The 19,119-nt window shown below is 39.2% G+C and overlaps 1 protein-coding gene across 1 annotated transcript; it reads right to left on the bottom strand.

The window, feature by feature from the left end:
• Positions 1-9,158: 9,158 nt before the first annotated feature.
• Positions 9,159-9,857, bottom strand: LOC111596090 (GTP-binding nuclear protein GSP1/Ran-like). Its single transcript, XM_023310151.2, has one exon. It carries the CDS (start codon positions 9,855-9,857, stop codon positions 9,159-9,161), a length of 699 nt encoding a protein of 232 aa, XP_023165919.2.
• Between the last annotated feature and the right edge of the window lie 9,262 nt (positions 9,858-19,119).

A 19,119-nucleotide genomic window follows, 5' to 3' on the forward strand; every position in this document is an offset into this window, starting at 1 on the left:
GTGGGCGTTGCGATAGTCCACCCACCCACTCACACACACACTTACTTCGAGGAAGGGTCGAGAGCTCGATTCTTGTTAGTGTAAACAAGCGTCAACCGCATGGAAATGGGCGCCGTTGTTGGCCGTCATTTGATGCGAATAAATACGAATGCGATGCGACTCGATTTGATATTCATTTATGCGCCTTCAAGATAAGCACTAAATAAATAAGTCCCCACTCCCCAGTCCAAGCACTGGGGAAAATGTAAATAAATGAGCGGAAAAATATGGCAAGAATTGAAAGACGGACGCCTCTGGCTGATTCATCGATGGCATGAAAATGATTTGCTCTCAATTTACATTATGTCTACCTCGCTCTTGCTCTCTCTCTCTATCTCTTCCTCTTTGAATTAAAAATGTCAATCGAAACGCAAAAGGAAGCGGGACCTAAATGCTTTGGTTGGTATTTGTTAGCTGTTATTTCTCATCATCATCATCATGATTGTTGCTGTTGTTGTTGTGTTGCTTGGTGTTTATGTTTAGGCACATATGTTGTTGCGAAATCAAAAACATCATGAAATTGTTTTTCCAACATAATTTCCATGTTGCTGCTGCCTGTTGTTTTTTGTCCTGGATATTTCCGTGCGTTTACAAAAAGGATATGAACAACATCCGGCGTTTGGGCCCATAATTTCTAACAACATTTTACTACTCATTGCATTTGACCATGCCCGACCAGCCAGGCAGCCAACCGATTTGGTTATTACAAACTCATATCTTGTGCTGTTCTAACCAAACTGACCGCAGGGGCCAGGGCGAGGACGAGGGCGAAGGCGTGGCATGTGGCAGGAGGCAGGGAATTTGACCAATTTTGGGCGCTGCTAAAAATGCTCAAAATTTGCATTTTATATTAACGGAAACAGTTGTTGCCTTTGAGCGCACACACACACGCGCACGCTTGCCTGGCTAGAACTAACAGCTGCCCTTGCCCCCTCGACGGCCTTCACTATGGCTTATTGCTACAGCCGGGTGCACATTTCCCAAACAAATTTGACGCGTTTATGCATGTAAATTAAACAAATTTGATTTTAAATATCTTTTGGCAAAAGGCAACCAACCAACAGACCAGCAGACCGAACCGAACCGAACCGAACTGAACCGACCCACCGGCCTACAGCCCTCCCCCACCGCCACACCAAACCCACACACGCAACCGTTGCCGGAGCCGGACCCGGCCATATGCCAAGGGCAGCGTCATAAATATAAATCCAGCAATTTCTGTCCGGCCAAAGGAAATGCGAACCAGCTGAGACGCATTTACTCAGCGGTTTTTCAATTTTGCTCTGATGCGAGTATATTAATGTTGATATGTAAAGGAAACCACTTAAGCGGCACCACATGTCATATGCAATAGAACTGCTTGCATGAGATAAGCGGACAGTGAACAACTGAAGATGCTCTGTTAAACTACTCACATGAAATCGAAACTGAGAAAGATAAAGACGATTAGAGAGAGAGAGCGAGTGATGCCCTTCTCTTCTCTTAGGTCCATTATATATGATATATGACAAAAGCGATCTATTATGTAAAATAAAAAGAGGAAACTAAAATTGTAGCTGAGAGCTCTATACACAAGGTGTACATATACATATACATATACCTACATATATACATACACGTATGTACAATTACTTCTAACCTTAATCAAACTCACTAAGTCTTATCATTTAATCATTGCAGGTCTCTAATATTTACCTCAATCTTCTCTGAAACTACCTTAGATTTATTAACATTCAACTAGCATTTATATTCCATGCTAAGCCTTAAATACTTTCCACACCTGTAACTATTTTTAGTCCAGTCAAACTTAAGAGTAGAAATTCTTTTAAAAAATTGCATATATTGCGAGCGAAGTATTTAACTGAGATTTCGCCTCGCTTTGCTGTGGGGCTTAAGTTAAGCAGCTCTCGAACTCACTTTTCTATTTGTCACTAATAAATACTTTTCGTGCACCTTATTTACCTTGCCAGAAATAGAAATGGAAGTGCTGTGACGAAGGCTGGCACGTGTTGTCGCATTCACTAAACGGATTATGAGTCCAAAACCGAAGCTATCCGTTGCCATTGTTAGCCAGGTCCGTGCGCACGAAAATCGAAGAACATTTTAACAATAAAGTCAAACATACTGGGAACATTGTTGGCTGCACTTAAAAGTCCATTAATGTGCAGCACTAAGTGAACATTTTGTGAGTGTGTGTTTAAGACACATTCAGCTTCAATGTTTGCTCTGATCTGATTCTGGTCAAGGCTGGGATTAGCAGGTGCGAGCCGAATAAATGTATGATACGACTATCAAATTACCTGTAGACTAGGGAAATTAAGTCTAATTTATGTATGAGCTTGAGACTCTCAAAGTCAGTCAGGTAACTCGGCTGCCTCAACTCACGTACAGGACACACGTACGTGAAAGCTTGGCGAGCTTAAAGCTTCGCATGCACACAGCAAGGCGTGCGTAGTCCCAGCCACCAATACATACACTGCGCATACACTGAGAAAGAAGCTGTTGGCTTTATAGGGTATGTCTGGAATTGGTTTGTGAAATTAATTTCGAGAGGCAATTGACTGCATATTTGTCGCCTTTTCGAGTTGGCCATTTGAGAAGTCGCTCCAAAAAGGCCAGAACAAAAAAACTATAATTTTGTTGGAGCTGTTGTTGAGTTTCTCGCTTTTACGTTGGGGATTTCGCATGGTACGCTAAAAAAAACTGACAATTGCAGTGAATTTCAATGGCTGAAAAGAGCTATCGGGTAGCTGCTGTTGCCATTGCTGTTGTTGCTGCCGCTGTTATAGTAGCCATTTCAGTTGTTCTAGTTGTTGTTGCTCTTGTTGCTGTAGCTGTTACTTGTTCGATTTTGCGCCGCTGGCTTTGAATTTACAGTTTGGCTGGGAATAAAACGCACGAATGCGCCGCCGCGAATACAAAAATGACAATGGCAGGCAACAAATTTTGGAATTCCCAACAGCACTTCAACTTCCTGTTCTGCCTTTTTCTTTTTTTTTTGCCCCGTTCTGTTGACAAAAGTTGCGTCGCATCCATTGAAAATGTGACTCCATTTGAGATTTGCCAGTCAACAAAAAAAAAAATACAGAGCGAGAGACGCAGGCAGAGGGAAAACAATGATAAATACCTGCAACATTTTTGGCATTGTGTGTGTGTGTGTGTTTGAGTAATGGGCGGCACTTTTAAAGTGCAACAAACTGAAATTGGTGTCTGCATTTGGCCTGGTTAAATCTGCAGTTGCCATCGAAATGCTAAACTGACAATCTGTCAATCTGATGAGCACGTGCAATGACTCTCAGAGTGCTTGTCCTTCGCCTGACAATTCGCCAATGCATTTGCATTTTCGCCTCAGCTCTCAATCAACTCTCTCTGTGTGTGTGTGACGTAAAGTGCTCGCCAAAAGTAGTTGGCCAGGGCACGCATTGGGGAATGGAACACAAACTACTTCTTGGTCATCAATCAAATCCTCGATAAGGACCAAATTCAATTTTGACAAATCACAAATAGGCTTTTGTTAACTCAAATTAATGACAATCCAGTGTCCATCTGTATTGTACTTAATTACGCACACATGCACACACACTGCATACACATAAAATTGAAGTGCTCGTATATGTATTTAAACATGATCATTTAATTACTTTGACATGTCCTTTGGCCAGTTGTTTTTGATGGATTATTTGAGCCGCATTTCATTTGTATGCTTCAAGTGCAATAAAGGTAGAAAGCAGCTCGAAAGCTTGCAGATTAAAGGGCATAAGCTCGCATACATTTACTCTGAAGTTGATTTGTCTTAGAAATTTAGAGTTAAAAACAAATAAAAAAATATTTATTAGAATTTTTTAATAGTTAGCTAAAACCTATTTGGGCAACGCTTGGCTGCAAAACAATGATAATCATATTTATGTTGTCAAACAAACTCACTTTAGTTAGTCACTCTTATTTTCTCTTTATTTGTCTCTCTTTCTCTTTTCGTCTCTTGCTGTTCCTCTCTCACGCTGAGCTCCTTCCCATATCAATTTCTCTATGGCCTTCGCCCCCATTTCACTATCTATTTCTCTGTTATCTTCAGCTGAAATTTATCAAGCAAAGAGGAAAAGAAAAACTGTTCAACCTAATTAGACTTTAACATATTTACCTACAATTTGTGGAGTTAACTTTTTCCGTATTCCGTCTCAGAGCCAACTAACTTTGTGTCTGACTTTTTGTAGGTGTTGAATTTACGTCGCTTTCTTTGTTTTACGATAACAAATTGCAGGCAAACACGCGAATGCTTTCAGTGGGTCCTTGTCTGCAGCGAGGACATGATATGTACATAAATATGTTCTTTGAGTGCTGATATTAATTTTTCATAGACACGAAACTCGTTTCTGCCCCGTGCCACAGACGCAGTCTAGTGCTTAATGAAATAATTAGTGGACTCTGCTTATTTAAGTCATTATTCGTTTAATGCGCTAAGTCGCGATTCAATATGACAATTCCTATTTAAATTATAATCATGTTTTAATGCTCTTGGAAAATGTATATGCTTGGCTTCATTTATTATTATTTTTATAACTTTTTTTCAAATTTTTTTCATATTTTTTGTTCGCAGTTCAACGCCCACAATTAGTTCCACTTAAATAAATCAAAAGAAATGTTTGTAAACATTTGCCCACACAGGCTGCCACACATACACACACACACACACAGACAGAGCGAAAAGCATGTTATATGAAATTGCTGTTGTTGCTTTTTTTTGCAAAAACCACAATTGTTTTTGCTTTATTCGAGTGTACGCTTTTAATGAATAATGCATTCATATTTACCGAGATGTACAAATTGCATGCGGCTGAGTATTAAAAATTAAAGTAGCTTCAAGTTTTACGCAGTTGAAAACATCAGTTGAACACGCTCAACAAATTTTCGTGCTTTAAAGCAAGAGGCAAAACAATTTAAAGATTATACAATATATTATTATACATATGTCGTATAGTATTGTATAGTATATATGTAACTTTCAGCTTAGACTCAGCTCACACAGCAACAGCTTAACCTATGTATTCGCCCCATTTAAAGCTGTGAGCTAAATTTCACAAATGAATTATAAAGCCACATCAAACCTTCTCTCTATCTACTGGTGTCTTGACAGAATACAGTGAAATATATATTATTGTCACCTGTATTCGAAATGTGTTTCTTAAATATATAAATGAGCCCGTCACTAGAGCTATTTGTTAATCATGGTTTTCCTTTGTTTTTCTTTTGTGCTTTGCTTTTTAAGGCATACCCTTGGGGTAAAAGATGAGCGCTCCACACGCGTTGGCGCCATCAACTTTTGTCTTTATGAGCACCCAAAATCCAATTAACACATGCTGCCATATTTCCGGGCTAATCCTTCCCAGAGGCGGCTGCGCAAATTACAATTTAAAAAATAATTACGAAAATGTCTGCAATGAAAATTCGCTCGCAGGCATCGCCGTCGCTGCTCCCATTTCGCTGCAATTTCTGAAAAGGCGCTAAATGTTAATGAACATTATAAAAACAATTGCAAGTAATTATAATTTGAATGATAATAGCGAAACTTCTTAATCCCCGCTACGGTAATTTTTATGCCACACTTCTCGCGCTCGCTCTCTCTCTCTCTATCTCGCTCTCTAAGCCACCCACCCATCAGCTACCCATCATTCCATTTTTTTGCTCTCTCTTTCACGCTTACAGCGGAGACAATTCACAAAGGCTTTGGCGACGTTTCGCACAAAACGTGAAAATGCATAATAAAGGGGGCGTGCCACTGGAACTGGCACATCAAATAACAAAGAGAGAGATGTGAAAGAGAGAGAGAGGGACTAAAGAGAAACGAGTTGCTTGTAATTAAATTCTTTTTAATGAAACCTCAAAACAAACAAAAGCTTTCTGCAAAGGAAAATCTGAAAAAATAACTCGCAACAATAACGCGAAAAAACCAATAGCAAAAAATGAATGAATGAAAATGTGTTTGAGAAACAAGTGACAAAGAGACGCAATAATAAACAAAAGAGTTAAAATGCAGATTAAAAAACTTAATAATTCTTGGGATTTATGGAAAGAAAGAATCATGAAAATATGAATTGGGAAAATTTTTATTCTCTGATCATTTTTTTATTTATAAAAATTATTTTAGTTTATTATTTGCATATGTTGATGTTTTTCTAGAGTATTAGATGATGTAGGCGAGAGCTTTAGCTGAGTTAAGGAATTAATTCTATATTGAGATGATAACTAAATGAAACGATTTGGAAAGTGTGGTAATTATATAACCTTATGTCTTTTACGTCAACTGATAAGGGTAAAGTAAAAAAAGTATGATCAATAAACTTAATTCAATTAGAAAATTTATAATTATTTAATCGATCGAAAGTTTCTACTCTTTTAAAAGTTGTCTTTAAGCTTATTTTAATTCCTAAATTAAGTTACTTTCAGGCAGTCTCATTGACAGCTCTGCACAATTCTCGAATAATTGCCTTGGCCTTTCGCTGCGCCTCTGATCATTGAACATTGTCTTGGCCCTCATAAACAGCCAACTATACAGCAGCGTCAAGAAAATTAATTCTAATTTGTAGTTAGCCAAAAAGGAAACTACCCGCAACTGTTGGCGGGCAAGAAGAAGAGTAGTCGCTACTCCCATTTCAGCAAAGGCATACTGAGTCCTTTGCACACTTTGCAGCTAATTATTCAGATGAAAGAGGCTGAGGAGAGCCAGGAGACAGACATAGAGAGAGAGCGAGGCATGTTGCTCAGCGAAAAATCAAACAACGAAATTGCTACTTGCAATTTCTCGTCACGTTCAAAACTTAATTAGTACATCAGGACATCATCAGAGATGCTGCTTCAGTTGCTTCCGCTCCTGCTCCAGCTGCTGACGCCTTTGCGGCCAACCAGCCAGTCAGCCAAGCAGCCAAGACAACGACTGGTGGCTTGGCCAGTGCTCAGTTTAAGAGCGAGGCGTTAGAAGGGGTCTGAATGGGAAGTCGAGCCTGTCATAAGGACGTCATGTTTCTTAATTAGTTCTTTGTTATCATAACTTTTTGGCGAAGCGTTGCGTCCACCGCAGCCCAACAGCAGTTGCGCAGCCTTGGACTTTATCGAATTTTCTTAGTCTTGGCGCTTCATTAGCGTCATGTACTATGACAGCCTAGTCGAATTTTAGATTCCAACCATGCCTGTATCCACTGGGAGACGCATACGCACAGCTGTATCATCGACATCAACGGATTTGCTAAGGCAACTGGTGGAATACGACAATACGTTGTGCCAGAGCTTCGAGGTAAATAAACACACACACACACACACACACACTAAGAGAGAGAGGGGGAGAGAAAGAGATTTTGGCATGCCGCACACGTAGAAGATTTCCGCACGAATTCGCAAAGCAACTCTTGATCCCTTTGACTCGTGGACATGTTTTCTCTGGCATTCTCTTTGATGTTTACAAATTACACCAAAAGTTGGCAAACAAATTTTCTTATTCACTTTTACCGACTGCACACACAATAAAATGGCCAAGCCAAAGCCCCAAGCCCCAAGTCCTAAGCCCCAGTCCCCAACCCTTGTTGGTGCCTTTGCGCTGAGAAATGCTTGTAAATGTGCCAAGTGAAATTGCGACCAGGAGACAAAAATTTTGTATGTGTGTAAAATACATTTGGAATGCATTCTTGAGTCCTGGCCAAAATAATCGAAAAGTTTCAGTTGGGCTTTTAGATCGCTTTAGCAATTGGATTTACCAAGATTAACGGCAAAGGCGCTTAGAGTGGGCAGAGAACGAATGGCAAATACCCTGTGCTTGAAGTTGAGAAAGATTTTATGCTCAGATTGAAACCAAAGTTTTAATAAACTGAATGAAAGATGAAATTACTGAATGAGTTTTCCATCTTCAAAGGACAATCGCTGATCATTATATGATATAACTCCCAGGTGATGCTCATTTCTTTAGCAACCTCTGCCATGAGTTACTTTTTTCAGATGGAAGATATTTTCAAACTTTAGACATGCAGACACTTTTATAGTCTCAACTTCGGCTATCATTCAAGTATATGTAGTCCAAGTGGATATACTCCATCATACGATATCGCAACATATTTTTTTATATTTTTCTAAAATATTTTTGAGTTGTTACCTAAAAATAACATTTGACTGCCTTGTAAAAGTAGCAAAATTCGAAACTAAAAATAACTTTTTTAAATTTACCCAATTATATTTTTACGCTGTGAAAAGTTTGTGCTTTTCTACTATGTGGAAAAGGCTGCACATAGTTTTCATATGCTGATCTCCAACATGGCCAAACCGACGCTCAACTTTCTCTCTCTCTCTCTTTCTCTCTGAGTGTGTTTCAGTGCGTGTGCAAAATTCATTTGTGCAAACAACAACGATAAAAACATCTTCAAGTCGAAGGATGTGCAAAAAGTTTTTTGTTCACTCATTCATAAGTTTTTAATTAAATTGCCGTCACATATTTTTCTGAGCTCAAACAAAGTCGCTTTTGATGACGGTCTCCGACATGGGGTTGTTTAACTGACAGCGCAGCACTTTTTTATGTTCTTTTTTTCGTATAACTATTTTATTTAATTCTCACTAATTAGGCTTTGTTTGAATGAGTATTCCGACCACATTCAGAGTTGGTTTTAATAATTTATTAGTTGAACTAATACGAATTTCTTACTGCTGCTCAGATTAGACTCAGAGTTGATTAGCTTGAGAGGTTCAGTCAGGAGTGATTGACTTTGTTATACTCTCACAATACATACTCATAACTGAGAAAGCTAGCTGTAATGTTGCGAAATTAAACTTCGACGTTCAAGTCCATGAATTAAACCCAAAAAATTAGTTTAATAAAGATTTTGGCAAAGCTTATCGATAGTTTCAAACTCACTTGACCTGAGGTGTATTTTCATGCAGTCAGACATTGAATCTCATGAAGAATATTTATATCTATTTGAATTCCCCACCCGGAATATAAACACTTTATGAGGACAAGCTGGCCTGCTTCTGCCTATATAATGTCTTTGACTTTCAACTTTGAGTAATCAATGAATTAAATTACATAAAATACTTGAAATTTATTAAAAAATAAATCAATATCAAATACACTAGAAATTCTGGTACTAATTTAAAATAATATGATGTTTGAGATCATGTTTATGTAATTCTTCGGTAACATCGTCTTCCATGCGCCTGGGTGGCAACATTTTCTTTTTGACCTCATCCATTTGTTTTTGCATTCTGGGCACATTGAACTCGCCATTCTTGACCGGCTTGAGTATTGGAAACGAGATCAGTTTCAAGTCCTTGAGTCGCAGCAGCCGACGACAGAGCAGCTCCAGTGGCGCCTCCATGTTCCAAGCAGCGCGTGACGACAGCTCACAGTAGTCGAAGTTGGGTTGCTGACGATACAGCAGAGCGGGGCACATGCGCTTCAGTTCCGCCTTGTTGCCACACACAACCACCGGCAGCTGCTTGCCGCAAATCTCCGTGAACTGTCGTTGCCAACGCGCCACACTCGCCGCAGAGCTGGCGGAGCTCAGATCGAACATGATGATGGCACATGTGGCATAGAAGAAGTAGCCATTGTGTAGTCCCCCATGCCGGGCATCGCCTGCCACGTCCCACAGCTCCAGTGCGACTGCCTGGTAGCTCGTCTCCAGCGGCAGCGTATGTACATTCAGTCCATAAGTGGGCACATGCTCCTCCTCGAACTGGCCCGTTGCGTGCCGTCGCAGAAAAGTGGACTTGCCCACGCCAGAATCGCCTAGGATGAGGCACTTATACGTATGTTGTATGCATACGCTGGGCTTGAGCGCCATGTATGTGTGTGATAGAAAATATATAAAAATGTATGTGTCAGTTGGAGTAATCCTAGAGCTTAAAGCTAACTTTGATTGGGTTTTGTGTATAGCGTGTCTGTATAGTATTTTAGCAACATAGATTTAAGCTGGAATTCGAGTAATGTAGTTGGAGCGAGAGCTTAAAGCTATCTACTCATTAGGAAAAAAATACATGTGAGACGTGCACAGAGATAAGATATTGGATAGATGCTATGATCCTCATGCTGTCTTTGACTTGGAAAGACAGATATTAGATTAGCAGTTAGATCTCTGTCAGCATCCTCTACATAATAACCTAAGATTTAAATGGCTGACTGCAATTTTCTGGTTTGTAATAATCAGCCAGAGTTAATGCTGTAGAAACTGTCTTAGAGCTCTTCTGTCATTCTTCTCATAGAACATACTTATAGACTACTTAAGCAGTTAGCCATAAATAACAATAGCAAACTTCTTAGAGCAACTCAGTTTATGACTTCAAGTACGACACGAGCTAGTTCGAGTTATTGATAAATGCTGTCGCTGCCGTTGCCTGTTTAATAATCTTAATAGTTTTGTTTTAGTTGTTGTTGTTTATTTTTTGAGTGCTTTGATAAACATTCGTTTTGCTCAGTTGAATGGGAACTTGGAATGTAGCTCTCAGACGAACGAGCTAGCTAAATATTTGTAATTGCACGCGATGTTTACACGAAATGGGGAAAAACAAATTCAATTGGCCAAGTTGGTGACGGTAACGCTGACTACGATTACTTTGGCCAACAACAACAAAAACATGCCAGCAATGAAAATAAACGTGTAACTGTTTTTAGCACCTGACCCCAGCCCATGCTTACTCCCACCCGCCCAACCTCCCCGCCATCAAATGAGGCGTTAATTGTATTTACACAGCAGTTATGAGAGCCATTTGAATGCACATTAAACCGCAAGACAGCTCGTTAATTCATTCCGAATTTCTAGTTGATGAACAGCCAATCTATTATTGTTTCGAATTAATTGCCTGTCAATTTTTATAACAATCTAGCTAAGATCTGTCAGATGCCTTTCAAGTGAACATGAATATGTATTGCAATAATTTATATAATAATTTCTAAATAATCTAGAATTCTGATCTGTAATTAAAACATAGTTGGAATAAGAACCTAAGATTTTAATTTCCAAAATAGGCAAAAACCAAAAATTTAAAAATCGATAATTATCGATTAATGCAAAATTAAGCAGAGTTCATTAAAGACACATTAGTTTCATCATGGAGACAAGTCTGCCATACGAAATCGATATTTCTGTTATCGATATTCTGCTAAAAAGTAAAAAATTGACAAGATTACTGGAATAGAAAATGGAAGATTTTAAAAATATTTATACTCAAAGACAGTGTACTTAGAATTCGTAAGAGCTCTCTAATGCATACTTCTTCGGAGTTCCAGATGTCCCTAGTTGAGTATGCTTAAAGTGGAGCCTTTTTTGGTACTTTAACGTTTGCGATTGGTATTTCAAATGGCCTAATTGAGCTGCCGTTGCCAGACAAATGTTACTCGGATTGACAGCGGGAAAACGCAACGCTTGACATGACATAGGAACTGCTCGAGCTGCTGGTGACTGCTGACTGCGGACAGCTGACTGCTGACTGGAGTTAGTGACGACCGGGCACTGCTGTCTGCTGCCTGCTGCCAGCTGCTGTAGCAGTTACGAGCAGTGTCTGTGGAGTCGAATTCATTCGTCTACGGTTATGCGTTGGCGGCGCAATTGTCAATTCCATCAATCAGTAGGATTGACATTTGGGTTACCATTGCGAATTGAGAGAACTACATGCTTCGCTCTGGCTCTGGCTCTGAGTCTAGCTCGGGCGCTGGCACTGGCTGTTGTAATTGATGTTGAATACCTACCGCCCGGAAGCAGCTAAATGGATAAAGCATTACACTGGAGAGCAAAGCCAATAGAGAGAGAGAGAAAGAGACGCACACAAATTAGTAACATAACCGGATTTCGCATTTTCAAATGCAAAGTATTTTCATTTGTGGAACTGAAAAAGCCTTGCCAGCTACTTCCGTAGCCCAGCGTTCGGTAAAAGCCATTTGACAAAAGCGAAAAGCCAAAAGAAAGGCAAGCCCAAACAAAGAAAAACAAGCAAGGCGAATAAAGAAGAATGAAATAATATAAGCCAGACTCACATACAACAAAAAAAAATACGAAGAAAAGAAAAGAAAAAACGTATGGCCAAAATGGATAAGCTTCCCCTGGGTAATCGGCGTGGGAGGCACCGTAGCAAATGGCATTACTTTTCAGCTTCTATAGTCTCCGACGGCCTTCAGCGCACATCCTTTGTGGCTGAGTTGGGGCTAAGGATGGCAGGCCAGCGAGGCGCTTAAATAAAATTTGTTGATTTTATTGAAAAGTGATGATGTGTCAAATTTTTTATCGCATTACCAGCGCGTAGTAGCTCTTATTTTGCTTTTAACCTTGTCATTTGCATAAAATTCGCATTGAATAGACACATTAGCATTTTTAATGGCCCGCTGCCCGCTGAAAGTCCTCTATGCGGCGGCCGGGAGCTACGGTCAACGCCAGTCACGCCGCACGCCTCCAAAAATTTATCAATGCCAAACACGTTTGGGGTTGAAGGTTGTCAGAAAAAAAAGAAAGAAAGAGAAAAAAAAACAAAAGAACAAAAAACCCATAAGAAAGCCATTGAAAAGACGCATTCACTGAAGTGACAAGTGAGCAATATTTCTAGAGCACTCCTACGGGAGACAAAGCCTCAGAGCACAGATTCCAGATTCCAGATTCCAAAGACAAATTGAGCAGCTTAATGCATGTCAAATTGTCAATTGCTTGCGATCTATGCCACACGCTATTGACTCAATGTTAGTTGAATGAATCAGCTGCAAACATAGTAAACGAGTTTTTATGAAAACTTAGTGTAATTCAAAATTATGTTAATATATTTCTAAAACTATTTTATGATTATAAATCAAAATGCTCGTGGATCATCAGCTCTGGATTTCCTACATATATATATATCCTAGTGGCGAAAACTTAATGCGGAAAATTAAAAGAGCATATACATAGAGTCGTAAACTTATATAGAGACTTATTAACTTAAAGCTCAACTGATGGACCTACAACATCTTCCATTTCAGTGATCTTCACTACGATCTCTCAGGAGCATCAATATAATTATCATGTAAAATTAAGCGTATTTCTTGCAGTTCTTCAATCAAACAGAACTTTAAGGTCTTGTTTCAAATGATGCATATTCATATGATACTTAATACATATATTTAATAATGTAAAAATAATTTTATGTACCTATCAGTGAATCAATTCAACTTAATATATCACGATCTACAAGCCATAACAGTTATGGCTAAGCTACAACATCAATAACTTCTGAATAAAACATGAAGAGCATTCGTTTTGCTTTACGACGACTTATACCCACGTAACTGATAATCCTAAGAATCTATCTTCTCAGATCAACTCTTGACTTAAGGCCGTCTCTGGCTGCCCAAATGCTTAGCTATTCCATTTGTTCTGCAATCACAGAAGGCTTTCTAGAACGTGGCCATAACATGTTGCTCTGACGTCGCGTAATCCGCAGAGTGAAATTTTATTCGTGCTGGCCCAGTTTGGCGCAGATGTAAGGCAATGTCTTTGCATTAGAGCGCATCTCGGCCATAAATAACATGACGTTTCATTAGGCTCTGAAAATGAAAAGCTATGATCACCTGGGCAGGCCACCTGGCTAGCCAACACGAAGGACCAACTGGTGGCTGCTGCTGCTGCTGCTGCTGTAGCTTCTACTGCTGGCAGCTGTCGGCGCAGGTGTTTTAATCACAGGAACGCGACGCATTTGTGCTCGGTAGTTGGTTGGCACGCATAAATTTTCATTTCCATTTTCATGGCTCAACGCACAAAACGCAGGCAGGCACAGAACGGCGCGACAGGGACGACTAGGACGACGTTTTGCCATTTGCCTTTGTCGCTTTTTATTGCCTGCACTTCATTTGTTGACGCTATTTCGTTGGCGAGTGCTCATAAACTGGCACCAGTCTCCAGTCTCCAGGCTCAGGTCCCTTTTTGGGTTGATGAGCTAACCGCAAAAAGTTAATTAGAATTAATGCGTTGGGCGTTACCAAAAGCACCCAGGCACACAAACAGGTCAAATCGCATTTAACTGCAGCCCAGGCACAACAACTGTGCTGCGGCCCATTAATATTTCCACACGTTGATGCCGGGCTCACCCGAAGAGGGGGCCATTTGGCCAAAATGACGCGCAATAATCATTTCAATATATGCCACGACTGGAGATCACGTACTCGGGACACTTTAGAACAAATACGCGTATCAAAATGTAACATCACACCAAACGGCATCAACATGCAGCCCACAACAACGCTGTGGCACCGACACAGACACAGATACAGACGCCGGCAGACGCAGTCACGAAATGGCAACAGCCGCCATGGCAAATAGAAGCTCTAATGAAAAGGAAAAGGCAGCAGTTACCCAGTAGGAGCTGGCTGACATTGCAAATAATTTATATTTTCTTTAGCCTGTCCTTTGATACCCTGTAGAGCTTTAGCATGTGTTGAGAGCGGATAGCCGAAGGGGCACAGCAAATCTGATTAATTCTTTACAGATTCCGTATATTCTATACCTTTTTTATGAATAAATGAATAACAGTTAATGGTTACCCCAGTTGGACCCGACTGACATTGCCTAACAACTGCTTTGCAACTGCTTTGCAACTTCTTCTCAACTGTATCCTGTGATAAGTTTTCAGCTCTGTGAAATGATAAATATATTTCTAAGCTAAGCAAATTTTTAAATAATTACCATATACAAGAGCCGCTTAGATTCACAGAAGGGCATGCCAAAATGCTGACTAGGGCAGTGAACATTTCAGATTTCAGACAAAAGAATCTATCAATCATTGCTTCACTTCAAATCTTATAAAATTTTATATAAAATCTAGAATATCTTAAGAATATAATATTTATATATTAAAACACAAATTTATAGTTCTGAAGAGCTAAAGTTTAAACATACAATATGGCTGCCAGAAACACATCTGTGAGTAGTATTAAGTTACGCAAGCAGATCCGCCTGGGTAATCATACATACACAGAGACAAAGCAAATATACAGAAACAACAGAAAAGTTTTACTTGCAGGACAACGTGGAACACGAAAAAAAAACAATCAACAACAAAAAAAAAGAAAACAAGAAACAAGAAAAAACAAAACTCATCAGACAAAATGGAGGTCGCCACGGGTGCAGTAAACGTGGCTAATGAATGCTTTTGGCCTCAGCGCTGATGGCAGCTCTGTGTTTAATTTAATAACACACGCACACACCAGTGCCCGACATACACTCGCACACACACACATAGAGTCAACATATGCTCATCGTTTGTCTCTGTCTGTGTGCGTTTATAAGTATATTGAACAAATAAATTTCGAAATGTTGACAACATTTTGCTGTTTGTTCATAAACGAGGCCATCGTCACCTGTGGGAGCAGCACACGTGCCCACCATATGCACAAGCCCAACCACAACACACACACTCTCAGAAAGAGCGGGAGAGACCTATCCCGAGAGTAGCCCACGTTCAGGTTCACGTCAAACAGCGCCCGGCAATAAAAACTTGAAGCCACAGTCATCAGCCAGAGTAACATCCACTCGGGGCCCAGACGCATATAAAAATATAAACTTTTATAATAGCCACACATAGTTGTACCATGTACCTAGCTGGAGTACATGGTACATGGTATATATGGTATGCAATCCTACCTCTAGTAACCAGCTTCTGCAACTGTCATGTTTAATCCGTAAAACTTTCACGCAATTTTCTCAAAAGTTTATGAAATACACGCACAGCAATAAAGAAAACCAGGTCTTTAAAGTGAATGGTCAATAAACTGAACTACTACAAGGTTTTCATCGGAAAACCGAAAAAAAGTAAAGGTCTTACTTAAAAGTAAAAGATTGAAGTTGAAGAAGGAAAAAATCAATAAAAATTTTCTTGAAAATCATTGGTAAATTCAGCAAACAATTACAGACGAAAACTGATAAGATTACACTTGACCCAAATACAATAGATTAGAAGAAGAAAAAGAGTAAGGTACTAAGTCTCAGATCTAAACTTGTTTAGATCTATAGAGTCATAAGGCAATATACAAAATATCTTAAAATTTGATTACTTTTCATAAATTTTGTAGCATACCTTTTGGGGCAAGACAAAATTTTGAACTCGCATCTCGGACAAGGCGAAAATTAGGTTGGTTTTGATCCTAACTGGCTAAGGCACTGCACGTGATTCCTAAGCCAAGCCAGCTGTCAGAAATATATGAGATTTGGATCATTAAATTAATTATATATGCTTTTTTAGCTAAAAAATCTGTGAAACTTGAAGGGTTCCCATCAATTTCTGCAACATTTTTCAACTACAAAATGCGAAATGAACCATAAGACGTAGATGTAAATCGAATATATCAGTCGACAACTTGATGTCTTTTCACTTATACAAATAATCTATAAAGTTTTTTATGATGCCTGGCGGCATTTAAGACGGTGAATGATTATTTAATGTCAGTTGACTTATTATTGGGCAATTTTAAGCGTTTATATGACATAGTTATGTGCAAGTATTTATATAGCTGTGCGCTCAACTGTATCGAAGCTTTATGGAGCATATAAAATGCTCGGCTTCCAATCAATTGCCAAGTCATTTATTACAAATTTTAAGTGCACTTCTAATGGTAATAAAAATTAAGACTCCGCTAAACAAAAAACAAATGGAAAAGCCAACTTCTTATCGGCTAAGGCCAAGCACAGTTAACAGACGCGCTTGGCTGCCTCTGGCCCAAAGCGGGGGCTTTCAGGAAAAAAGCCAATCATTGCAGCCCCTAGTAGAAATTGCGGCCCAACTCAACTCCGAGTGCTGCTCCTCAACGTTCTCGTAGGTAATGTCGCTTCATATTTCAACGTCACTCGCATCGTCATCATTTCTGTGCAGGAAAAGGGGAGCTGGAGGGGCGGGGGCTGGGCGATGACATCAACAGTTCTGCATAAATTTGCACCCGATAAAAATTTCAAATGTTTTCATCAAATCATTTTTTCCTTTATTTTCTTTTTTTTGGTGGCGCAACAGTCGAGTTGGCAGGACCCGGAGCTCGGGTAAACCATCCATCATTAATGGCGCGCCTGCTAGCGAAGGAGTTGAGAGGCAATTGTAGTAAGGGGGCGTGGCTGGCTGACGACTTGGCATTACTTTTTAATGACTTTGACTTGCTGCAGCCAAATGCGTTCGTCTGCGTCGACCTTGCTCGGCTTTGATGTCGCAATTCGGCAACTTTTTAGCGCTTTTTTTATGTGGACTTTGTTCCTTTTAACTATCCGATTGAAATTTGTTGTTTTATTTTGTTGGCGATTGATTTAATGCAGTATTTGGCGTTTCAATTAAAGTGGAGCACACAATATTCCCTCATCCTCTCAATTTTTCTTTTTTGGCTTGTAAACACAAGAGGGCTAAGAGGAAGGCGCCGCTTGCAGCTACGACTGATGGCTGCCAATATGCGCATCATATTTTCACAGCGAAATATTTTCCGCTCATAAAGGAAAATTGACTGCGAAAATTGTTTTACTGCAGCTACTGAAGCTCTCACATTGCAGAAGCCTTCCCTCCCTTTCTCCCTCTCATAGTCTCCCTCCATTTGTTTTGTTGTGGTTGTGCGTGTGTTTATGTGTGTGTGTGTGTGTGGTGTAATTTGTTTGCCCCTTTTTTTGCGTGTGCATTTTTATGTTTTTATGCGTTATTTTGCATGCATCAGCGCGTTATTAAATTCCACTGTGCCAAGCCGCAAACAAAAAGCCAGCGAAACTCTGCAGATTGTCGGCGAGTCGCCAACGCATTCGAATCCCAACCAGCCAACTGGCTCCCCTGATTCCTGGCGCCCCCTTGCCTGGGCCAAAACGCGTCTTATTTAACCTGCCACCCACGCATAAAAACTGAACGTAAATTCATACCACTCCGCTATACACTCAAATACATATACACTCTTACACCAGCCGATCAAATTTGGCACATTGTTCCCTGTTGCAGCGGAAGGCTGCACCGCTGATGTCTCCTATATATATTTGATATACAGGCTTAAATTTTTTCAGTCATTTTTAAGTTTATATTTATATTTATTTAAAATTTTTAATTTTTATATATTTATATATATATTTAAAATATTTATTCACATTTTCTCTTTCATTCGGGTTTCTTTGCTTGTCAACTGTTAACTTAACATAGTCTGTTAACGAAACGCTCCGCCACCTATTGACAACAGCGCCAAAGTGAACTGTTATACTCTTAACCGTTAGTACAGTTCTGGAGTTAACCGGTAACGGGGAGGTTGAAAATGTTGTTTTAACATTTGAAAAGCAGCAATTTCTCAGCGGCAACGCCACTTCGCCCAGATTTAGTATGTTAAATAAAAATAATATAAATAATCAAACTATAATTTAAAATAAGTATTTAAGATAAAATTAAAATATATATATTTATAAGCCGATTACAGCCAAACTTCAATAAAAAAAGTGTTTTAATAACATTTCTTTTTTGTTTCTACTTCAGCAAATATTATAGATTTAAAGTAGTTAAAATATATTTTAATATGCATATGCATTGAATACTAATTATTAATATATTTCATTTAGCAACATTTAAAAAATATATATATAAAAAATATATAATATATATGCACTTATAACTATTATAAAAAACCGCTCCTCCCACATATGTATGCCTCGGATTAAATTGCAAAACTAAATTTAATAAAAAAGAAACTTTTTCATAATTATTCGTTTGTACGCAAATAAAATAATGAAAAAATAAGCAGCATTTGATAAAAACAAATCGTGACATGGCAGATTTCAACACTTGTAATAATAGCTAAAAAATATTATTTAAAAAACGCACAAATATTTTTTTTTGCATTAATTTTAATGTCGATTAAATGGAAGCTCACCTTTAAACTTAGTCAGCAAAATTTACAATAAATACAAATTTCACTCAACCTCGATGCAGTGCAATTCATCATTCAACTGAAAGGCAGGTGAAAAGCATGTGGGGGAGGGGTCGGGAGGCGTGGCGTGGCACGCTGTATAGAATCGCCAAACGTCCCATTAACAGAATTCAATGCACAAAAACTCACGAGCTGCCAGCTGAAGCCAAAAAGCGAATGTCAACACTATC

The sequence above is a fragment of the Drosophila hydei genome, unplaced genomic scaffold (genome assembly GCF_003285905.1).
Source record: "Drosophila hydei strain 15085-1641.00,03,60 unplaced genomic scaffold, DhydRS2 tig00008114-arrow-pilon, whole genome shotgun sequence".
Taxonomy (NCBI): domain Eukaryota; kingdom Metazoa; phylum Arthropoda; class Insecta; order Diptera; family Drosophilidae; genus Drosophila; species Drosophila hydei.